Below are 25,923 nucleotides of genomic sequence, written 5' to 3' on the forward strand. Positions count from 1 at the left end.
ACAAGCATGTCCTATTTGGCCAATCAATGGTGCACCCTGCTTTCCTGGTTGAAATTAAGGCACTAAGTGGCAGTTAAAGGATAAAAGAATTAAAAAAAAAAAAACCAAAAACCATTATCTGATGAAAGAATGACGTCTCTTTCTTTTGGGCCCCAGCATGTATACAGTTTGAATGACTGAAAGTAAGGCATTCTGTTGGCAAACTTAAAGAAAATGTTCTACTGTTTTGAGCCTATTACATTCGTTGTCTGAGTGGGACTAGTGGCACTATTAACTGTTAAGAAACTGGATGGGAGGGATGCTACAAAAGTATGTCTGAAGATCTAAAAGGCACCAAAAAGAGAATAGCTCTGCCACTGCCAGTTCTAAAAACAACTATGTAAGCTGTGTTTAACACTGCATATAGTCTATTCACAATCATAAATCTTTGTTGACCAGAAGATAAAGTATAGTAGCTTTTCATTTAAACTCTCAGTTAATCAGGGGCCAGTTTAGTAAGAAATTTATTTTCACGTATGAGAAAATAACTGCAGTGTCTAACACAACTACACTTAAAGCAAAACTAGTCTATTATGCATTATTCTGGTTAACACTGAAGAAAACCTGTATAAACAAAAAGGGTTACCTCAAGATATATAGTTTACAATATGAAATCAACATATAAATGAATAAGATTTACTGAAAACAATGTAACGTGTATTACAAAGATACATGAAACAACTTTAACCACAATATTTTCTCTGTGAAAAATACAACTATTAGTGAGATAAAATGTACAATTGAATTTTTTTTCCAAAAGAAAAAAACAAAAAACACAGTATAAAGGAAAATATTTTTCTTCAAAACAGGGAAAATAGTTAAGGTCATTGTCTTTCATTACAATATAATTTGACACAAAAAGCAGTCATCGGATTGCACCAACTCCATGTTCAGTCTCCTGAACATGATAATAGTAAAAGGAGTCCATAAAGCATAATTACATTTCTGAATTTTATGATGGCAATATTTGTATACAGAATTTGATGTCACACCAGCTCTGTTTACAAAATGCATAACACTCTAAATTTCATGGCCAGACAGAAATGCAAATATTAGTTTACCCCAGCCCTGACTCTTTTTGGTGTTCACCAGAGTCAGAAAAAGCCATAGTATTTTAAGTGTTATTTCTGTAGCAATAAAGAAAAAATTATACTTAGTGCATGCTTTATCATTTGTCAAAAACATTTCTGAAAATAAAACTAAGTTACCCAATAGTTTACAAAATAGAAAAATCATTATTCAGGTTAAAATGTGGTGATGTTTATGTTTACTTCCATCTCTAAAAGACTCATTTCCTTGGCAGCATCACTTTTCCTTAGCAGGAGCCAAAGTACAAAGTTCCATAGAGAAATAAAATGCCTATGAATAAGAACGTAGTCTGGTATTGTAAGAGAATCAGAGCCTCTCTCTGAGCTTTCTTTTCCATCAGGTTAGTGCTGTAGAAAAATGTGAGATTCTGAAGAAAGTTTGTTATGAACACTTCTGCTGTACATGATTCAAAAGTTCACCAAACTTTTCAAAAAGATCCTCCACCCATTTTATATTTTTCATGCACAGCTGAACAATCTCCTCCTGTCCTAGATCTGCACTCTTTTTCTGAACAGAAGAAATCTATTTAAGAGAGAGAAAGAGAGAAAAAAAAAACATTAGCCTGCCTCTGTTACTCATTTAAAATGTAGCATGCAGCTCTTAAACACTTCCTTGATCCATATGCTAATGTCTGCAAAGTGGTAGAAATTCTTAGCCAAGCTTTATTTGTCCAGAGCCATCTCTTCTGCAGACACGGCTAGCTAAAGTCCAGGTCTATTATTCATTACTGAAGTGATCTAGTTAAAAAAATACCAATCTAGGGTCTGATTTTCCAATGTGCTAAACACCTTCAACTCCTGGTATCTTAAGAAATGTGTAGGAATGGTCGTAAGAAATGCCATACATGTGAACAATGCCGTGTCGACTTAACACTCTTAAAATATAAGATCCAATAATATAAATAAATGCTAAGATATTTTAAAAATATATTTAAAAACATGCACAATTAAAAGGCAATACTGTCTTATTTGCTAGAGTTTGATAACTGGTCTATAGTTTACAATAGAACTGTAACAATGCAATGCCAGCAGGGATAAAGACAACTTGTCAACTGATTTTCAAAATTGGCTTTAGGATACTTAAAGAGGAAGTATACAAATAATTAAAGATCTTAGTCTGAAAGAAAGTTCAAGCAATAAAGTATACTATTCAAAAACCTTGAATTTTTCTCCATAAACACAGCAGGAGGAAATATAAAAATAAAAAACAGTTGTGCCTTCTTTAGCAAAATTAGGAAGAATGAACTTAAAAGCAAATGAATTATTATGAATACACAAATACGATTTTTTTATATTAAGTTTAAACTATTATATATTCCCCCAAATTTTTTTGTTAAAAACCAGTTAAAAATGCTCTAGTGTACAAAACATCAACACATCTATAAAAGAGGCAGGATATCAATAGTTAAGTCCTCACCAACCCCTGCAACCTTATTGTCCAGGGTTTCATAAACCATCAGAATTGAACTCCACTTCTCTTGCTGCAGACCCAATCTAGGGCAAACCCGACTTCCTTCCATGCTCCCCTCACACTATGCTTTTTCCCTCCCTCTCTCCCTTTTACCTTGTTACAAGATGGCCTAAAGCTCATAGTATTTCTGCTTCTCTCAGAGGTCCCCACAGTGCTGTGAACAGTGGGCTTGCAGAACTGAGTGGTGATTTATTAGTGTGTTTGGAGGTGGAACCAAGGCTGTACATGGCCTGGGTGTGTGAGAAAGTGTATGCATGTGTGTAAGCAACTCAGTGCATTTGCATCCAGGCACTGGCACCAAAGGGCTCTATTGGTAGCTGTGGCCTCTGTTCACCGAGGAAGAAATATCATAGGGAAACCTTGATATGCCAATGCCTTATGCAGAGGCAATGGGCTACCTCTTATCCCTGACTCTCTGCATAGCCACAAACACCCCAATCTCAGGCTCTCCTTCCCCTGCCTCAAAGCCTCTTCCCTCCAGATCCCCCACATGTCTGCTAAAACACCCTGTGTCTCCCAAAGTCCCATTCAGTCTATCCTCCAGCATCCCTACTCAAACCTCATGGGTATCTGAAGGTGCCTCTCATCCACAGAGCACAATCCTCATGCCTCTGGCTACCTAGCATGCCTCACCAAGGGTTTGTGCAAAGCACAGGTGGTGAGACATGTCATAAAACAGAAACAGCTGCTGGTCTGAGCAGTTTTGTCAGTTAATCTTGATGAAACTCAATTAGGTTAATAAGCATATGTGTTTAATAAAAAAAAAAAAGGCTTACGTCCAAAATGTTATCAGAATGTGTATATATGAGGATACAAAGTGTGTATGTTGGCAAGACAGAGAGAGAGAAATTTGGAGTCTGTTGGGACTGTGACTGTTTAGTCAGAGGGACTGAAGAACTGGGAGAAGAACAGAATATTTTTTAAAATTGGTGTTTTTAAATTTTTCTTCTATTAAAGTTAATAGTCTACTAAAAAAGTTATATAGAAAATCCAGTTGTCCTAGGAAGAGTTACTGTCCCAAATGTACAGTTTAATTTCAAATTACTAAAATACAAAAGAGAAAATTTTAATCAAGTTATATGCTAATAACAACACAGGCTCAACTGTGGAGTCACTTACAATACTTCCATAATATTCCCTATTTTAACATATCGCATGGTGCAGAATGGAAAATCATCACCCACTAATGTCAGCTGTTGATTACCTTGTATTGGCTGGAAAAAGTTTCTAACAGTTCCAATAGAATCATTACTTTGGTTGGGTTAAAAATCAGAAACACATTTAGCTGCCTCATACTGATGTTTTGATAATGCTGTTATATACAGATAATTTAACTTTCTGCACTACTTCTTAATTAATCTAAAAATAATGCCACATATAAGAAGCAGAAAACAAATACTCACCTCCTCTTTACATGTCAGATATATGTGGTATTTGTAATGATGGAGTGAGTGATACAAAGAGTACAACTGTATTTTTTCTGGATCTACAGTAAACTCCTGCAGAGAAGAGAGTTATTTTTTAGGCAAATTAATGATATTTGTTCCAAGATAGGCTTCTTATTACCAAATGGATCATGTCAATTTTAGCAATTCAGAAATAAAAGGTGACTATCATCATGTCTGAAACTGCATCAAGAGATATGTGACATCAAAATTAGTATACCTTTACCCACTTTGTTTCTCATGTAAATTTAATGTCTTCTTTAAAGCTGGGTTTAATAGTTCTTTCAACCACTCTGAATATATGGAAGGTGTGTTAGCTTGCCATTTTTCAAGTATTACTGACATCTCTAAAAATAGCAAAAGATGTAGCTATTTCTTGGCGTTCACTTAATCTATCAAATTCTGTATAGATTTTTGGAGAAGAGCAAATCTTTGTCTTAGGAACTGTGGAAAGAGCTTGCATATATTGCTGCGATAGTTTTTTCTTTCTAAAAATTACAAAAATATGTGGAATATATTCACTGGTTGGTGGCATCTCCTGCATCTACTGATGTTAGCTAAACTTGCTTTAGGTATGTCTTCCAGTATCCTGTAAAATCTAGTTAAGATTGTCCTGAAAAAGCCACAAATAGGAGTTATATGTATTTTTCTAATATTTCTTTTCAATATTCTTTTTTAACAATAAGACATGAAACAACTTCTGTCACTGGAGATAAATGAGAAGCTACAACGAAGAATTAATTTATTTATATGCCTGGCCTATGATGTGCCTTATGATCAAATTAAAGTTTCTCCAATGGAAACATTTATTTTTCCATGTACTGTTTAGCAGCTATTGTACAGTTTACAGTAGAAAATGTAATTAAATGTTAATATTAAAGGCTAAACTGCCACAAGCCGCATGTAGGGGCAACATGTTGTTGTGCTCTGCCAGAAGCTGTCCCATATTCCCCCCTGGCTCTGGTGGGAGAGGGATGTGGGGGGAAGGGGGAAATGTACCTGAACCAGACCTAGACCTGGTCTAACATTTGCCGGCTAGCACAGCTGTGCTGGCTGTTACACTATGGAGATGGAAGGGCCACCATCTAAGGCTGAGTCCATTCCCTCCTCCTGCCTGTGCAAGAGGGGGAGCAGCAGCTCCAAGGAGACTGTTTCCTCCTGCTACCTGTGATGTGAATAGATTGCACAGGGGAGTAAGAGGTTGCCTTATACCTCCTTAATTCCTTGCTTTGGCATACAGGACAGGCCATGATGGGTATGTCTACACAGGAATAAAAGATCAGTGGCACAGCTGTAGCTGGCCCAGGTCAGCTGACTCGGGCTTGCAGGACTCAAGCTGTGGGGCTAAAGATTGCAGGCTCCCAGAGCTTGGGCTCCAGCCCAAGCCCGGAACATCTACATAGCCAACTTTTCAGCCCCAAAGCCGAGCCCTGTTTCAGCTGACCTGGGCCAACTGTGGGTTTTTTATCCCTGTGTAGATGTACCCAATGTGGCCCTAAATACATTATTTACATATACACATGATTCCATTCAAGGGGAGGGGAGGAATAGCTCAGTGGTTTGAGCATTGGCCTGCTAAACCCAGCGTTGTGAGGGGGCCACTTAGGGATCTAGGGCAAAATCAGTACTTGGTCCTGCTAGTGAAGGCAGGGGGCTGGACTCAATAGTCCCTTCCAGTTCTAGGAGATAAGATATCTCCATTAGTTTATTATTTTAATTATTGTGTGGAATATTATTTTAATACATGCATTTTGCTTACCTATTTGGAATAAACTATATAGAGTTGCCAAGTTTCTAATTGCAGAAAACTGAACACCCTTGCCCTGCCCCCTGCCCTGAGGCCCCACCCCTTCTCTGAGGCCCCGCCCCCACTCCCTCCATCCCCTCCCTCCCTGCGTCACTCGCTCTCCCCCACCCTCACTCACTCGCTCATTTTCACTGAGCTGGGGCAGAGGGTTGGGGAGCAGGAGGAGGTGCTGGCTCCGGCTGGGGGTGCTGGCTCTGGGGTGAGGCTGGGGATGAGGGGTTTGGGGTGTGGGCTCCAGGCTGAGGCAGGGGGTTGGGCTGTGGGAGGGAGTACAGGCTCTGGGCTGAGGTTGTGGGCTCCAGGGTGGAACCAGAAATGAGGGATTCAGGGTGTGTGAGGGGGCACCAGGGGGGTTGGGGGCTTTGGCTGGTGATGTGGCTCTGGGGTGCAGGAGGGGGGCCCAGGCTGGGTCTGAGGGATTCAGAGTGCAGGAGGGGGCTCAGGGCTGGGGCAGGGCTGCAGGAGAGGGGCTGGGGTGCAGGCTCCGGGTGGTGCTTACCTCAGGCGACTACCGGGAAGCGGTGACGTCCCTCCCGACTCCTAGGTGGAGGTGCGGCCTGGGGGCTCCACACTGCTCCCACCCGCAGGCACCATTGGCCAGGAACCGCAGCCAATGGAAGCTGCGGAGCCATTGCTTGGGGTGGGGGCAGTGTGCGGAACCCCTGTGGCCGCCCCTACGCCTAGGAGATGGAGGGACATGCTGTCCGCTTGCTGGGAGCCACCCGCAGCCGGGTAGGGAGCTTGTCAGCCCCATGCCAACTTGACCTTTAATGGCCCTGTCAGCAGTGCTGACCGGAGCCGCCAGGGTCCCTTTTTGACCAGCTGTTCTGGTTGAAAACTGGACACCCGGCAACCCTATATCTATAATGGTTTAATAATAAAAGGAAACAGGCCACCAAGACAAGTGATTTAATATGCTGTAGATTTCAAACAAATCATTATTTTCAAAATTACTTAATTATTAAATAGGTTTACAATTTTATCTTTTTTATATATTTGCAAAAAAAACCTAATTACCAACAAAATGCAATCCTTTAAGGTATTTTTTTTTTCATCTATCATGTTAGAAATAAGATGGCAGCAGTGATGAATCTTCTAAACACTTACGTGTGCTAACTTAGTGGTTGATTTAGAAGTCCTCAGTGTTTTCTTGTTGTAAGCTTTACCATTCATTCTGATTTTAGAAAGAGCAGCTCCTCCACTTTTTGTTTTAGAATCGCGAGTGATTACTGTCAGTTCAGGAAAGTTTTCCAAAGCACTCTTAAACAGAGCATAAAAGCAAAAAGGATTTTGAATTATGCAAAAATTCCACCAAAAGAGAACTTCTCAATCAATCAGACTGCTGGAAAGCTGAGCATTATTTTCAGAGAAGTTAAAATATTGAAAGCAACCAATCATAAAATATTTTACATACAAGTCTAAAAGCCTCACTCAATCAGCTATAAGATAGCAATATAAAAACACATACAGACTTTTTTGGACTGGCTTTAAAAGTAATGTCTCAAGGGAATCAGGCCTTTTCACATATCACAGCTGTCATCTTTGTGTTCCTTCATGAAAAAAACAAACTAGCAAGGAATCCAGCAGGCAATTTTGATTGCTTACAATTCTATATTTTACTTTGCATTCTATCGCTCCTTCCATCCAAGAATCTGTAAGCGCTTTAAAAATATCAATAATTAGGCCTCAATACACCTATGAAGTAAGGAAACATTATCACCTTAACTTTACAGAAGGGGAAATTGAGTCACAGAGAAGTTTTACAGCAACGCACCTTGGTGTCACACAGCCAGTCTATAAGAGCCCAGAATAAAACCCAGACTTCTGACTGTTAGTCCTGTACTTTAGCTATCAGACTACTCACTATTTTCTCTACACTGCTCAGAAAGGAAAACACACCCAATCTCATTAACAAATTTGTTATCCAACAATAGTCGGGAATATTTCAAAAATAAACTTTTCTGTTTTAGACAACAGCGTACACCATTACAGGAGGATAAATTTGCATTGTAATTAAAGTTACTGCTTTGTAATATAGGTACTTTGAATTAACAGAGTTAAATTCTCCATTTCAAGGTAGTCTTTTGATAGGACTTAATCTCACTGAAAGAACAGTTTGAATACTGCAAATGGTTTAAGATGTGGGTACCCTATTTATTTTAAATTGAAAACCTCATCAAGGGCTGTCTTTGTTTAACTCCCTTCCAAATCTGCACACAGAAATCTGAACTCTGACATCAGTTCAAAAATTTAATACAATTTTGAGAACTTACAATTAAGAAAGTTTTAAATGAATACATTGGTTAGTCAGAGGGTGCACATGAATGAAAAATAAGTCACAGAGGGAGACAAACACAAAGCACTGTCTGTTACTAGAAAATTGGAATGGGGGGAGGGGAAGGTCAGTAAAGAGCAAGCCTTAAAAATTTTAAGATTAAAGAAGGAAATGGTAGTAGCTAGACAGCCAAAGGGGTCTGAGATATCCTCTAAAGTGTCAAACCCCCCCCCCCTTCACGTAGGTCCATTCCTTGACCTAAACTTCTTTAAATGAAAACAAAAAATCCCTGAAAATCCTAATTAAGATTTAGAGGTGCCTTCGTCTTTCCCCTCCTTCCCAAGTCTATTAGCAGCATCTGAAGCAGCCCTAATTGCTGACACCCAACTAATTCTATATGTTCCCATATTTTCTTCAGACAGATTTTATTAATCATAAAATTTGATTTCCAGGTGAAGTAGTGAGCTACATCCACCATAAAAAAAAACCTGAACTCTCTACAGGGTATAGAAATAATGTATTGCTGTGGCATGCTGTTTTGTTTTGATTCCTTTTTTAAAATGAGGATCTGTCCATCCCATTTTATACAGGGTCACCAAAAAGCTGTAAAACAGTGGTGACTTTTGGGCACTCTTGATCTGAGTTAGTCAAACTACTGACTCGGAGGTGAATGGCAATTATATGTAGCAGTTTTCTCATCGACCTTTCAGTTCCCCTTTTTGTAACATGCTTTAGAAGGTTTCTGTCATCCAATTCCTAAAACAAACAGAACAAAACAAACAAAATTCCTACAATTAATTAATTCCCTTGATAGCCGAATGCAAAGGGTTGTATGAGTAGAGACACTCAACTGTCCTTTAAGTTCAGATAGTGGTAGCTCTAGAACAAAACCTAAAGTGAAGCATAGTAACTCTCCTTAACTGCATGTGTTCTCGTTAATTAAGAAAGCTTTTGAAAGTATCCTTCAGGTCCCTGTTTTTGTAGTACTGCCAATACCACATGTTCAAAAACCATGAGTGAGGCCCAACAAAATATATGCAATTGGCATTAAATTCCACACAATTTTAAAAAATAATATCGTTTTAATTTATTCTTAGTTGCCTTCTGATGTATTTTAGGATTCATGTTTTCAAACTTTTCTCTGCAAACACAAGGGTTAGAAACATTTTTTTTAAAGTGAAAGCTGAGAGTCTCATGTAATCACATGAATTCAGGAGCTGGAGCTTTAAGAAAAGCATCAAATATTGCAAGACTTGTGATGAAATCATGACTGCTGGCAACACTGCAGCTGGCTCCAAAAAATGCAAACTCCCTCCCCGAAATGTTGCTGCTGCTTTAGTTGGAGCATGTGACAGGAATGAGTACGGCATGCTTTGGATTCCTGAAACAACTACCCTAACACGGAATCTTCATCTAGAAGATGGAATCACTGCAATGTTAAATTAACATCTAAGCTTTATCTATACCAGAAAATTATACTGATTTTAATAGTAAACTGGTTTATAATTAAATTGGTGCACCCCCTAGTGCAGATATTCTTATTTGGTGTAAGAGAGCCTTAAGGTCAGTAAGGAGAGGTATTAATAGTCTCATTTTACAGATAGAGAAACTAAGTTAAGAGAGGTTAAGTAACTTGGCCGAGGACATGCAGTAAGTGAAGAGCCAGGATTAGAATTTAGAGGTCCCAGCTCCCAACCCAGTACTCGTTCCTCTATATCACTTGCTGGTATAGCTATATCCTGGCAGAACCCCTCAGTGGAGACAGAGCATAAACCAACAAAAGGAGTTCAGCTGAAATATAGCTACATTACCTTCCTGAATGACATTAGCTATGCCAAAAGAAGCACTTTTCCGCTGGCACAGTGCATCTACACCGGGAGTTTTGTCAGCATACCTATGTCAGCAAGGGTATGTAATTTTTTCACACCCCTAGCTGACATAGCTATGCTGACAAAGCTTTGTAGAGTAGGCTAAGCCTTAGTTAATTTCATGGGGAAAGAGTACCTACAGTTCATCTTCAGAGAAGTGTTTGGATGTATAGAATTTCACATGAAAGATGTGTTGTCACTACATTTGCAACAAATGGCACTAGATGTCATCATTTTGCTATAGATACATCTATAGATCTCCAGCAAAGCATGAGATCATTTCCAAGACACACACTAACTAAATGGTGCTGTATTTTATTTTTACTAACTTCAGTTTTGCATTATGTGTTAAATGAATAACACCTTGTTGAAAAAAATGTAGAATTATTTTAACAAATAATTTTTAAAAGTTCCATTGTATTATGTAATATCTTACTTTCATCCAGAGAGAATATATTCATTTAACTGATTATATTTCTTTACTTGCATAAATTACTACATTGTTCAGGGAAATGTGACTATAACAAATTACAGGAAAGAATTCAGCATACAGTTGGACTTACTGCTGCAAGAAATTAAGGGGTTAAAATGTTCAAATTAAAACTAATGGTGCCTTATATAGTCTACAGATGATAAGATGAACTTTTTAATGAATAGTTACTGAATTCAAGGACTCTCCTATCCAGACTCCTACCAGGCACCTGGTACTGTGTCCCTGAAAACAAAATGTGCTTAATTAGTGTTTTAACAGATCAGTTACTTTTGCCTTAGTAACAATCTCAGGAGGAAACTAAAAATCCATGTGCAAAAGAGACCGTTGCATTTTGGTAGTAATCACCTCAAGGGACCAAAATGTAGACTAGTCATAGCAGCAGCCTTCCAGTTAAGAAAAAGGACTCCAGCAGATTGTTTTTTCCTCCGTGAGTTTAATTTTCGACCTGTTATAGAATTCTCTGTAGAGTTTCACTGCATTCTCTGAATTTCTGTCTTAGGCCAGGAAGTCCTGCCTCATCTGTCACTGGCTCAATGCTATTGTCTATTCCTATGGAGTAGAACAGACTTCAAACAGGAGCACTGACCCAAAACAGGACTAGTTTTGAATTGGGAGGAGGAAAATACTAGTCATTTCCATGTTCTGGTGGGTCAAGAGGACAAGCTATAAATCAGACTTGCTCAGTGGAAAGAGCCAGACGACTTTGAATGGTGAGTACTTTAAAGAAAATGAAACTTCCAAGAAATGAAGCATAATTGATGTTAACTAACAATGCTATTCTGAACAACATTTGTAATAAGTCTAATATATTACCAAATACGTACATAGGTGAGTTGCATCTAAAAGACTGAGAGTTAATTTACAGAGATGAAACTAACATAGAAAGACTAGTTTAATTTTGTTCACTGAAGTAAGATTATAAGCAGACAGATTGGGATTTTATAGCTCTTAGAACTGTGCAGAAAAGTGTATAGACAAAGCTGCTGATTTGATTATTGATCGGTGATTTTACTGTATGATTTGGTTTGCAATTCTACACTGAAATATCCTATATTGTCCATTTCAGTTTTAATTAATATGTAATTACTATACATGGTTATCAGTACAGAATAACCATGGGGGGAGGGATAGCTCAGTGGTTTGAGCATTGGCCTGCTAAATGAATGGATTGTGAGTTCAATCCTTGAGGGGGCCACTTAGGGATCTGGGGCAAAATCAGTACTTGGTCCTGCTAGTGAAGGCAAGGGGTTGGACTTGATGACCTTTCAGGGTCCCCTCCAGTTCTAGGAGATAGGATATCTCCATTAATTAAAAATTAAAAAAAATACTGAAATGAATGGTGCTCATGAGTAACCAACATATTTCCATCTTTTACTTGTTGGTTGCCTAGTCTGAATCTCTAACACCTGAACTACTCATTTTTATCAACATTATTATAGAAACAGGCTTTCTTATTCTAAATAATGGATTAAACTGGATTTTAAAAGTATGTAACCTATTTGGTATCAAACCAATAGAGATGTTCATGGTAGGAAATTAGCCTTTCATTACTACAAAATTGCTAACACAAACATGATACGGGTTTGTGCTTCTATACTAGAAATATAGACATACTAACATAATGAGCCATTTTACAAACATATGCCCTGATCCTGCAATCTGATCCATATGGGCAGATCCCTGGGCTTGCCTGGAGCTCTATATACTTCCATACAGATTAGGCTGCAGGATGGGGCCTACGTTATCTGATTTAAGAGACATAATTTATTTTCTTTTATTGGGTGAACAGAAAGCAAAAGCTTCTTTATACAGCTGGAATTTGTAACATGATATAGTGAGTAAGTGGATATAATTTTATATAACTGTGACAATCTTATGCATGCTAAAGATGCTTTTCTTCTCATTGGGTGTAATGATCAGCTACAGAAGTATTAGCACAGTGGGAATCAAATTGTCATTATGTCCCTAACTCTCACTGTAAAAACAACAACAATAAAAATGGAGGCTCAGGGTCAGTTAAACAGACCGTCTGTATTTATTATGAAAAGTATCAGAGAGATTTAGACACCCTCCAGGACCTTTGCTGTTGCCATGAGGGAGCCACAGAGGGCTACTGGGAAGACAGGAGCAGGAACTACCGCTTCTGCAGGGAACAGCTTTTCAGCAGTGATGAGATGGGGAGGTAATTAACCCTCTTGCCCCAAAGTCCTAGATTAACGAAGAGAGGATAACAGGACTGGTGCCTACATCAGGGTGGATAAAAATCAATTAAAAAAATATTTATTTTTTTAAAATTTAAATTAAATAAATTCATATTTTTAAATATAAACCTATTTAAATTAAATCTGAAAATTATGACAGCCCATGTTAAGGTTTAAATTTAGTAGAAGCTATTAAAATAATCTAAATTAAACTAAAAAACTATACTAAGCAGCATATGTTTGCTGCGAAAGTTTTAAAGAAAGTCAAACCACTGAACAGGTGGAAGTCACTGGCTAAACACCTGGAACCAGAGTTTGATGATGTGCTGCTAAATCAGCGTTTGTCAGCAGTAGCCTCTTGTGCACATGCAGAGTGTATATTTACTTATTTTCAGTTTATTTAACTAGTTCAGTTTAATGACTGTTCTTTCAAAGTTAAGAAACAGATTGGGAGATGAAAAGGCTGAAAAGCTTGTTTTCCTCTTCCAATTGATGTATAAAACTGGGCCAGAGAGGATGAGATCTCTTAGTTCTAAAGTCTTGATGGACATGTGACCAGAAACAATTAGTTCAATTCACTAATTACAGATAACAGTATTTTTGATGAATCCATTTTAATTTTCTACATGTTATAGGGATAGTTTGACAAAACCTTTTTTTCTTATGCAGCCAGCACATTTATGTTAATTAAAGTATTTTATTTAACTAATAAAAAACAATTTTAAATGTTGTGTTTGTACATTTGTAAAAATTCCAATTTCTCCAAATAAAACTTGACAAAAACCAAGAGTAAAAAAACCCGCAAACACCCCATCATCTAGTAAATAAGAAATGCGCCATTCTAACGTAATAAAAAAATGAAAACTAAGAATCTAAATAAATGTATGTAAAGCTAGATAACAGCTTAAATAAAGGTGTATAGATATCCCCTTGGTTAGCAAAAAAGATATACACAGATGTAAATCAACATGTTTTAATGGCTACCTACCAATGCAAATAAACCTTTCTTTAGGAAACTGACTGGGAAGTGCAAATACAAAACAAGATTAAAAGTGATGATTTAAATCAATCCACCCTAGTCAACAATGCCTTCATCTCTGGAACAGAAAACCATGACGACACCCACACAATAGGCAGGAGAATCAGTTAGGAAATAAACATCCCTTATTAGGGCAGTCAAGCGATCAAAAAAATTAATCGTGCTGTTAATAATAGAATTTTATTTATATAAATATTTTTGGATGTTTTCCACATTTTCAAATATATTGATTTCAATTACAACACAGAACACAAAGTGTACACCGCTCACTATATATTTATCTTTGATTACAAATATCTGCACTGTAAAAATAAAAGAAATAGTATTTTTCAATTCACTTAATACAAGTACTGTAGTGCAATCTCTTTATCATGATAGTTGAACTTACAAATGTAGAATTATGTACAAAAAAAACTGCATTCAAAAATAAAACAATGTAAAATTTTAGAACCTACAAGTCCACTCAGTCCTACTTCTTGTTCAGCCAATCACTCAGACAAACAACTTCGTTTACATTTGCAGGAGATAACACTGCCCGCTTCTTGTTTACAACATCACCTGAAAATGAGAACAAGCATTCGCATGGCACTGTTGTAGCCAGCATTGCAAGATATTTACGTGCCAGATGCGCTAAAGATTCATATGTCCCTTCATGCTTCAACCACCATTCCAGAGAACGTGCTTCCATGCTGATGATGAGTTCTGCTAGATAACGATCCAAAAACAGTGCAGACCAACTCATGTTCATTTTCATCATCTGAGTCAGATGCCACCAGCAGAAAGTTGATTTTCTTTTTTGGTGGTTCGGGTTCTGTAGTTTCCCCATGGGAGTGTTGCTCTTTGAAGACTTCTGAAAGCATGCTCCACACCTCATCCCTCTCAGATTTTGGAAGGCACTTCAGATTCTTAAAATCTTGGGTTGAGTGCTGTAGCTACCTTTAGAAATCTCACATTGGTACCTTCTTTGTGTTTTGTCAAATCTGCAGTGAAAGTGTTCTTAAAAGGAACAACATGGTGGGGTGATCATCTAAGACTGCTATAACATGAAGTATATGGCAAAATGCAGGTAAAACACAAAGCAGGAGACATACAATTCTCCCCCAAGGAGTTCAGTCACAAGTTTAATTAATGCATTATTTTTTTAACGAGCGTCATCAGCATGGAAGCATGTCCTCTAGAATGGTGGCCAAAGCATGATGGGACATAAAAACGTTTAGCATATCTGGCACGTAAATATCTTGCAATACTGGCTACAAAAAGTGCCATGCGAATGTCTGTTCTCACTTTCCGGTGACATTGTAAATAAAAAGCGGCAGCATTATCTCCTGTAAATGTAAACATATTTGTTTGTCTTAGCAATTGGCTAAACAAGAAGTAGGACTGAGTGGACTTATAGGCTCTAAAGTTCTACATTGTTTTGTTTTTGAGTGCAGTTATGTAACAACAACAAAAATCTATATTTGTAAGTTGCCTTCTCACAATAAAGAGATTGCACTACAGTACTTGTATGAGGTGAATTGAAAAATATTATTTCTTTTGTTTATCATTTTTACAGTGCAAATATTTGTAATAAAAATAATATACAGTGAGCACTGTACACTTTGTATTCTGTGTTGTAACTGAAATCAAATATATTTGAAAATGTAGAAAAATATCCAAAAACATTTAATAAATTTCAATTGGTATTCTATTGTTTAACAGTGAGATTAATCAACAGCCCTATCCCTTATTATTTTTAGCATAAGGTGGCAGAAATAACACTGATGTTTACCCTTGCTCTCTTCCTCATACAGACACATATGCACTCACCCCCAGAGATAGGCAGGTGGTAGGGATGGAACAAACAACTCTCCAAAAAAGCGCCTCAGTCCTGTGGGCAGGAGCAGATTCAAGAAGGTAGGGCAGGACAGCTGCAGCCAGTTTCACTGATGCTGGAAACTGCCTGCTCAGGATTTTATCTCCCTGACTTTCTCTGCTGTCTACAGAGAGGGCTGCTACAGTGCTTCTTTCTTCATAGATTTTGAGGCCAAAAGAGATCATTATGATCATCTAGTCTTAGCCCATCCATAACGCAGGTCACCGGATTTCACTCAGTGATGCTCTGTCCTGCTGAAGCACCAAGTGTAAGACAGGAAGTGGGACTGTGTCTTACCAGCTCCATTTTAAACACCTGTTGTGACTGAGCTGGGAAGGGAGAGAGTGGGGGTCCAGAGACAAACCTACTTCCTATGCTTTACCCACAGTGTTTCAAGGAGCTGTTTTGGCAGAAAAGTGAAGCAGCATTGGGACAGTCCTGCTTATAAATAACCAGGAGGTCAGAGCCTGGGTAGCCAGTTTCCAGAAGCAGTAAAATTAGCCTCTTTTCTCTTTGCCCCTCCTTTAAAATCTATCCCATCCCTCTTGTCTATTTTGGATGGGTTATGCATAGCTGTTTGGGACAGGGAGCAGAGTAGGTGGCACTATAGCCTGTGGGGTGTTAGTGCTGGTGTTTCTTGACTCTGACCGGCCCACAATTTATTGTCCACTGTTTCAAAGGGTGACACACACTGTGGTTGTCTGACCTATGCTGCTCCCACCCCTTAACTCGGGACTGTGGGTATGAAAGGGTGCTTGACTGTTTCATCTTCCTTGATCCCTCACCTCTGGCTCTAGGGAGCCCTGGTGCTGCTCTCTGCACCTCACCACAGCTGAAGAGCTGGGATGTACCATGGGACAGCATCATGGGGCAGAAATACAGGCATCCTTAAAAAAAAAAAAAAAAAGCTCCAAAGGGACAGTAGTTTGATTTTCTGATGAGAAGCTTAGAAGAGAAAATGCTTTAAAATGAACATTAAAGCTTAGGAAGTAAAACTGAACTTTAAGTTCTACAGTAGAAACATCTCTACCATACAACGTTTGCTAAGTGGAATATACTAACATTTAATTCAAAGTATCTTTCAAACCTCATATTCCATTCCAGGTACAAATTTTGTCATCTCACTGTACACTTGTATATAATTAGTGACTTGTTTAGGACTTTGTTTTAAATAATCTGAAATTTTAAAAGGAAATACCTTGAATGTATGCTCCAAACGTAATTTGGAAAGCAGTCTTTTCCTGTTGTCATTCAACATGCCATCAATTTTTCTCATATGAGGCAAAAGAAGCTCATCTGAAAGACATGAAAAAAAACATAATAGTTAAGTACAGATGTAAGGCAATTATTTACATAAAACCCTTATGCCAGATGGGCCACTTTACCCTATTTATTAGCATAAAATAATCAAAGTCCAAAATAATACATTTTGTTCATATATCCTAGCTTTAAATAGGAAAGGGAAATTACTTATTAAGATCTACATGTTAAGATACAGAACTCAGTACTTGACTCGAAAACTTGGCAAATATGCAAAGGCCACATACATTATAATATCCAGGCCAACAGCTAAATGTAAATCTAATTATTATTGTGTTCTTTGATTTGTGATGAAAAGTTCAGAAAGGAGATGGACAAGGCAGTGCAGAGAATGAACCTTACAGACAACTTTAAATTGTTCTCTAAATCTCTCCCTGTTATGCAAGACAATTTTCAGTTCAGAGACAGGTGCTTCTCAGCTGAAGAGTGTGTGTGTGTGTGTTTCAAACTGGCTGTCATATATTACAAATTATCCCCTCTTAGCTTGGATTTATTACAGGTAGGGGTAGTAGCACTGCCTATTAGTAAGGTTTCCCGACACTTACCATTATATATAGTTATACAATTGCATAAGAGATGTTAGAACCTAGGTAGCAAGGTAGGTGGCCACTGGTGCTTGAGAAGATTGTTCATTAGCTTTTAATTTGCAGCTCAATCCTGCAGTTTTTACTCGCATCAGCAGTCTATTGCCTTCATTGGTACTGCTGACATAACAGCTGCAGGACTGCACCCTTTGTGTACAGAGAGAGAGGGTAGAGTCTCAAACAGGAAATAGCTTTTGAAATATGGATAAACTGAAATTAGCAGCACAGAGCCCCATATCGTAGCAGCTGTATACTATGTGAAACCCATGCTTTCTATCAGTGTCTCAAGTCTAATGCTTTCTGTGTTAAATTTCCAAGACACAGAACTGACATTTGTATGCTACAGTCCACTATAGTGCATAGTTCTAACAAGTTGAAATTCAAATGACACGCCCATCAAACAGCAGTTCTCTTGAAGACAATCTGGACATGTGTGTTCAAACACTAATCTTAAACCCAAACAGCTCAGAAATCAGAACTTCATAAAGTAATGAGTATGTCTCTGCATTAAAAACTCAGCACACATTTGAAATGGTTTTTAAATAAAATTAGCTTTTGTAGGTCTATTATTGGTAATGGTGATCTTGATTTAAAAAAAAAGTGAGGTTCATTAGTGATGGTGGGCTGTAGCCCACGAAAGCTTATGCTCAAATAAATTTGTTAGTCTCTAAGGTGCCACAAGTACTCCTGTTCTTTTTGCTAACAGGAGTGGGGTCCAATATAACCAGATGACAAATCCCTCTGGAGTAGTTTAAAGAAATCGGAATAATACAGTAATATTTTAAACAAAATGTAAAGTTAAAAAATTCTTCCATTAAATCCTGATGTGGATTTTAACAATACAGTAATATTAGGGCAGTATGGTAAACTCATTCAGATACATTAATATTTCACCCACTCATTTATATTGGTGTCCACTTCTCATTAAAGTCATGATGTGATGAAACTGGAATTTGGAGCAAAGTGGTCAAAGACGCTATCGCGGCAATACTACTACTCTGGCTGCTCTACTGTGGCAAAAACACTATTTGCTCTGAACATCTCCCTGTTTAGAACTTTTAGATACAGAGCAAGTACAAACTCAAAACACCGCCTGATGTGGTACCAAAGTAGGCTGAATCTGGGAAAACAGGAATTTGCGGCAACCTGAAACCAATACAAATTACACCTAGTACATTACTTGCATCAAAAAATGTAGGTTAAGGTACAGCTGTTAAACAAGAAGAGTTTTCACATTTGCTTTATTAATAAAAAAATGTACATAGTGCATCTTAAAATAAAAAATCATCATGGGACAAAACAAAGCAGAGCACAAAGAAATTAATGTAAAACACACTGTACCATTGCTCTTTTCCAAGGCTTGCATTGTATCTGGATCTAAGGCAATGCTAACAAGCAGCTCCATATAACTCTTAAAGGTCTCCTTCATAGCTCTTGTGTTCAAAAAGCGGGTGAAAAAAGGAGATGGAGGGACAAGTTCTGAAAAGTAATTGGAATACAATTAATGTTTTCTTCCTCTGATATTCTGAAAATATTTGTATATTAGCATATGTTCCTATTTTGAAATAAAAGGCTTTCATTGTTAAACACAAGCAACCTCTAGTGGTATCCCAAGAGACTACAACACATGTTATTTCTCAACAGAAATAATGTCAAACTTTGCATTTATCAAAACAAGGGAGGTTTATGGTGTATCAGAGAAGCAGGGCAATATTTCTCAGAAAGATGCAGAATTATCTGCATTATCAGCATTTAGATAGTTATAGGTTATAGGAGCCTTCTAAAACTCTGAGGCAGACAAATATCTGGAGAAAAGGGAGGATGAAATATTCCCATCAAGCAAACTAGACTAAACACCAATTTCCAGTGGTAACTTAGACATTCTCTGAGACCAACTGATTCAGCTGAGTCAAGGGGTAAAACGTTCAAAAACACCAAAGTCACTAAGCATCATAAGTACCATGGAAAGTCAATGTCATGTTTTCATGAGCTCATGAAAATACATATAACCGATTACATTAGCAGATATATGTATAGCTACTGTCACTTTCCAAGATGTTTCAGAAGTTTTGTAGTCAGTCATTTCAATCACGCATGTGTTATACAGAAGTCATTAACACTTCTAAACTTAGTGTTTGCTCAGCTTCTTGAGGCACTTTACTGATTCCAGCATGCAATGTTAGGATTTGCAACAAACTAGGTAGTGAGATTGCTCCATTCTGTCAGGTTTCCAAGTTGCCATGGGTGACTGTCACCACCAGAGTAGTCCTTAATCTAATAAACTCACAGCTGTATGTGTTAGAGAGATTGGTATCATGATAAGTTAGATCAAAAATTAAAATTATTTTTAGTTGTGACCTTCAGCAGAGGGGCTCTAGACTATCTGCAGTAACTCATCTTTAGTCTAAGTCAGTGGTTCTCAAGCAGGGGTACGTATACCCCTGGGTGTATGCAGAAGTCTTCCAGGGGGTACATCAACTCATCTAGATATTTGCCTACTTTTACAACAGGCTACATAAAAAGCACTAGCGAAGTCAGTACTAACTAAAATTTCATACAGTGAGTTGTTTATACTGCTCTATATACTATACACTGAAACGTAAGTACAATATTTATATTCCAGTTGATTTATTTTATAACTATATGATAAAAATGAGAACATAAGCAATTTTTCAGTAATAGTGTGCTGTGACACTTTTGTATTTTTACGTCTGATTTTGTAAGCAAGTAGTGTTTAAATGAGATGTAACTTGGGGGTATGCAAGACAAATCAGACGGCTGAAAGAGGTACAGTAGTCTAAATTCCAGTGGCCAATGTGCCTTGGAAATCCAATAGTACAGGATCAGGGTGTTGCCAAGTTTATCTTCATATGCACGTGAAGTTTAAACAACAAACGGAGAAAAACAAAGCTATGGAAACTCTCTCAAAGTAATCTAAATATGGCAAAAACAACCTTTGAAAGGGTTGGTCTACCCAGAAAATTACTGCAAAAATAGCATCTGAAGGTTCCATGAGTATTGTGTGAATGACTCCAGATCAAATCTGGTTGATTTTTCTATCAAAATATTTTTTTTTCCCCCTAACTGCCAGTTGTTCAAACTTAACATGCACCTGAAAATCAAGCTCCTTTTTGTTCTGGTTTATGCATCACCACCAGTAATAAAGATTCTGTGCATCCAAATTCTGTCCACTTTTACATCCATGCAACGTCAGTGCAGACAGTGGGTGTCACAGATGTGGTTGAGGACATAATAAGGAAATTGGTAAGCAATTCTGTTAAGGAGACATGATCCAGAATAGAATCAACTTCTTCCGCAATAGATGTCCTGGCTCTGTGGGACTAAAAGGAGCTAAGTATTAAAAATGTATTCCTCTCACTCAACTAAGCAAATATGACTCTGAATACACACAAAGAACAGATCTGGTAAGATTAAGATGTGTCATTCTTACATGATTGCTCTTTAAAGCAGAGCTGCATTCTGAAGCAACCTTGCAAAATCTGCCCACTCTCAAAGGGAGAGTAAAATATTAGATTTTTAATAATGTTAATCATCATGGTAAAGGGCTAGAAGAATAAACTTTATGTGGAGGGTGTTAAATTTTCATGACAAATTCCTTGCCTTCTAAGGGAATTTTGCAGATCACACAACATTTATAGACTATATGTTATAATGTACTTATGATTTCAGTTTAAATTCAGTTAAAAACAAATATAAAAGCCTGACAACAGAGCACCACTCACCATCCTCATCACTCTGGGCTTCAGGAGAAGAATCAGACTGGGAAGATGAAAACTCTTCTTTCCATTTTTTCCGTTTCTTTGGTGGTGGTTCAGCCTTTATCTTTGGCTGTTTAGCTTTGGGTTTCACAGAAGAGACTTTCGTTGTTGTAGTTTTTGGTGCTGGAGGATCAGGAGCTTTGCTGGTGCTGTTACTTGGTTTGTAATGAACGGGCCTGCAATATTATAATGAACAGTTTTATATCTAAATAAATTCACACAAGATCTAATTTTAATAAAAAGAATCATGGTACTTTTTGTGAGTCATGTAAGTTTATTCCATTGCACTCTAGTATGATCATTTTCATTAATACTTAGCACTTAGTTTTACATCTTTGAAGTGCTGTTACACATTAATTAATCCTCAACAGCCGGTGATTAAGTAGCAGTATTCCCAATTTGCACATGGTAAACTCTCTTGTCCAAGGTTACGGCGAGTCATGGAAGTATTTGGGAGCTACAGGTGTATTCCAATCACTATTTTACTAAGATATTGGTGGTCTTACTAACTTTGAATATCTGATGGAAATTCTATAACCCTTTTGGCAGACTATGAATCAAGAGTTTGTGGTTGAAATATAATACAGATGAATATAAGAACATAAGAATGGCCGTACTGGGTCAGACCAAAGGTCCATCCAGCCCATATTCTGTCTGTCTACCGACAGTGGCCAATGCCAGGTGCCCCAGAGGGAGTGAACCTAACAGGTAATGAACAAGTGATCTCTCTCCTGCCGTCCATCACCACGCTCTGACAAACAGAGGCTAGGGACACCATTCCTTACCCATCCTGGCTAGTAGCCATTAATGGACTTAACCTCCATGAATTTATCCAGTTCTCTTTTAAACCCTGTTATAGTCCTAGCCTTCACAACCTCCTCAGGTAAGGAGTTCCACAGGTTGACTGTGCGTTGTGTGAAGAAGAACTTCCTTTTATTTGTTTTAAACCTGCTGCCCATTAATTTCATTTGGTGGCCCTTAGTTCTTATATTATGGGAACAAGTAAATAACTTTTCCTTATTCACTTTCTCCACATCACTTATGATTTTATATACCTCTATCATATCCCCCCTTAGTCTCCTAGCCTCATATCCCCCCTGAATAGTCCTAGCCTCTTTAATCTCTCCTCATATGGGACCTGTTCCAAACCCCTAATCATTTTAGTTGCCCGTCTCTGAACCTTTTCAAATGCCAGTATATCTTTTTTGAGATGAGGAGACCACATCTGTACGCAGTATTCAAGATGTGGGTGTACCATGGATTTATATAAGGGCAAAAAGATATTCTCCGTCTTATTCTCTATCCCCTTTTTAATGATTCCTAACATCCTGTTTGCTTTTTTGACTGCCGCTGCACACTGCGTGGACGTCTTCAGAGAACTATCCATGATGACTCCAAGATCTCTTTCCTGATTAGTTGTAGCTAAATTAGCCCCTTCATATTGTATGTATAGTTGGGGTTATTTTTCCCAATGTGCATTACTTTACATTTATCCACTTTGTTGCCCAATCACTTAGTTTTGTGAGATCTTTTTGAAGTTCTTCACAGTCTGCTTTGGTCTTAACTATCTTGAGCAGTTTAGTATCATCTGCAAACTTTGCCACCTCACTGTTTACCCCTTTCTCCAGATCATTTATGAATAAGTTGAATAGGATTGGTCCTAGGACTAACACCACTAGTTACCCCTCTCCATTCTGAAAATTTACCATTTATTCCTACCCTTTGTTCCCTGTCTTTTAACCAGTTCTCAATCCATGAAAGGATCTTCCCTCTTATCCCATGACAACTTAATTTATGTAAGAGCCTTTGGTGAGGGACCTTGTCAAAGGCTTTCCGGAAATCTAAGTACACTATGTCCACTGGATCCCAGTTGTCCACATGTTTGTTGACCCCTTCAAAGAACTGTAATAGATTAGTAAGACATCATTTCCCTTTACAGAAACCATGTTGACTTTTGCCCAACAATTTATGTTCTTCTATGTGTCTGACAATTTTATTCTTTATGATTGTTTCATCTAATTTGCCCGGTACTGACGTTAGACTTCCCAGTCTGTAAATTGTCGGGATCACCTCTAGAACCTTTTTTAAATATTGGAGTTACATTAGCTATCTTCCAGTCATTGGGTACAAAAGCCGATTTAAAGGACAGGTTACAAACCATAGTAGTTCCGTAATTTCACATTTGAGTTCTTTCAGAACTCTTGGGTGAATGTCATCTGGTCCCGGTGACTTGTTACTTTTAAGTTTATCAATTAATTCCAAAACCTCCTCTAGTGACACCTCAATCTGTGACAATTCCTCAGATCTGTCACCTACAAAAGCCGGCTCAGGTTGGGAATCTCCCCAACATCCTCAGCTGTGAAGACTGAAGCAAAGAATTCATTTAGTTTCTCTGCAATGATTTTATCGTCTTTAAGTGCTCCTTTTGTATCTCGATCGTCCAGGGGCCCCACTGGTTGTTTAGCAGGCTTCCTGCTTCTGATGTACTTAGAAAACATTTTGTTATTACCTTTTGAGTTTTTGGCTAGCTGTTCTTCAAACTCCTTTTCGGCTTTTCTTATTACATTTTTACACTTAATTTGGCAGTGTTTATGCTCCTTTCTATTTACCTCACTAGGATTTGACTTCCACTTTTTAAAAGATGCCTTTTTATCTCCCACTGCTTCCTTTACATGGTTGTTAAGCCATGGTGGCTCTTTTTTAGTTCTTTTACTGTGTTTTTTAATTTGGGGTATACGTTTAAATTGGGCCTCTATTATGGTGTCTTTGAAAAGCATCCATGCAGCTTGCAGGGATTTCACTCTAGTCACTGTACCTTTTAATTTCTGTTTAACTAATCCCCTCATTTTTGCATAGTTCTCCTTTCTAAAGTTAAATGCTACAGTGTTGGGCTGTTGAGGTGTTCTTCCCACCACAGGAATGTTAAAAGTTACTATATTATGGTCACTATTTCCAAGCAGTCCTGTTATAGTTACCTCTTGGACCAGATCCTGCGCTCTGGACTAAATCGAGAATTGCCTCTTCCTTTGCGAGTTCCTGTACCAGCTGCTCCAAGAAGCAGTCATTTAAAATATTGAGAAATTTTGTCTCTGCACTTCACCCTGAGGTGACATGTTCCCAGTCAATATGGGGATAACTGAAATCCCCCACTATTATTGAGTTCTTTATTTTGACAGCCTCTCTAATCTTCCTTAGCATTTCATCGTCACTATTACTGTCCTGGTCAGGTGGTCGATAACAGATCCCTAATGTTATATTCTTATTAGAGCATGGAATTACTATCCATGGAGATTCTATGTAACATGTGGATTCACTTAAGATTTTTACTTCATTTGATTCTACATTTTCGTTCACATATAGTGCCACTCCTCCCCCTCCTCCCCACGCCCTGTTCTGTCCTTCCGATATATTTTGTACCCCCGAATGATTGTGTCCCATTGATTGTCCTCACTCCACCAGGTTTCTGTGATGCCTATTATATCAATATCCTTCTTTAACACGAGACACTCTAGTTCACCCATCTTATTATTTAGACTTCTAGCATTTGTGTACAAGCACTTTAAAAACTTGTCACTGTTCATTTGTCTGCCCTTTTCTGAGGTGTCAGATTCTTTTTTATGTGAATGTTTCTTGTCTGATCTGGCCCCTACTCTATCCTCTTCCATCCTCTCCTCCTGACTAAAACCTAGAGAATCTCTATCAATAGACTCTTCTGTACTTTAATTTTCACAACCATATATGAATGTGTGACATTTTATATTCCTGCATAAATACTGGGTGAGGTTTAATGTAATGAATGAGAATTTTATTTATCCTCTCATCACTACCCCAGTGGCTCTGTAGAACAATACACTGCAATATTTAAAATTATTTAAATATAAAAAAAATAAAATAAAATAAAACCACATTTCTAAACACTATAAAACAAAAATAAGAGGAATTAAACTGAATACAAAGAAGAAAATATTTAAATATAGTCATCACACTCCAACATTGGAGAGGGAAAGTTTTAGATCTAGAACCCTCCACAAAGGCACAGTCACCTGATGACCTAAAATGCAATGGTGTAATCCCTCAGGGGCAGATGAATCACAGTTAAAAACTCCATCAGAAGGAAGTTCAAGAAGGAGATCTCAGATATAGAATCACAGAAATGTAGGGATGAAAAGGACCTCAGGAGGTCATCTAATCCAGCCCTCTGTGGTGAGGCAGGACCAAGTATAGCTAGACCATCCCCGACAGATGTCTGTCCAACCTGTACTTAAAAACCTATAGTGATGATTATTCCACAACCTTCCTTGGAAGTCTGTTCCAGAGCTTAACTAACCTTATAGTTAGAAAGTTTTTCCTAATATCTAACCTAAATTTCTTTTGCTGCAGATAAAGCCCATTACTTCTTTTCCTACCTACCTTCAGTGCACGTGGACAATTGATCACCGTCTTCTTTGTACCAGCCCTTAACATATTTGAAGGCAGCTATCAGGTCCCCCCCTCAGTCTTCTCTTCTCAAGACTAAACAAGCCCAGTTTAATTTTTTCCTCATTGGTCTGGTTTTCTAAACCTTTTATCATTTTTGTTGCTGTCCTCTGGACTCTCTCCAATTTGTCCACATCTTAAAGTGTGGTGCGCAGACTTGGACACAGTATTCCAGCTGAGGCC

The 25,923-nt window shown here is 37.9% G+C and overlaps 1 protein-coding gene across 1 annotated transcript in view; it reads right to left on the reverse strand.

The window, feature by feature from the left end:
- Positions 1-486: 486 nt before the first annotated feature.
- Positions 487-25,923, reverse strand: part of QSER1 (glutamine and serine rich 1) — a 90,093-nt gene continuing 64,656 nt past the window's right edge. Inside the window, exons 8-13 of the mRNA XM_024211458.1 lie at positions 21,229-21,440; positions 18,827-18,964; positions 16,780-16,877; positions 6,958-7,110; positions 4,002-4,097; positions 487-1,650 (exon numbers count right to left, since the gene is read on the reverse strand). Coding sequence (XP_024067226.1) covers positions 1,510-1,650; positions 4,002-4,097; positions 6,958-7,110; positions 16,780-16,877; positions 18,827-18,964; positions 21,229-21,440 — 838 coding nt within the window. The 3' untranslated portion in view covers positions 487-1,509. The remainder of the gene's footprint in view (positions 1,651-4,001; positions 4,098-6,957; positions 7,111-16,779; positions 16,878-18,826; positions 18,965-21,228; positions 21,441-25,923) is intronic.

This window comes from Terrapene carolina, unplaced genomic scaffold (genome assembly GCF_002925995.2).
Source record: "Terrapene carolina triunguis isolate 2854851 unplaced genomic scaffold, T_m_triunguis-2.0 Scaffold96, whole genome shotgun sequence".
Taxonomy (NCBI): Eukaryota; Metazoa; Chordata; order Testudines; family Emydidae; genus Terrapene; species Terrapene triunguis.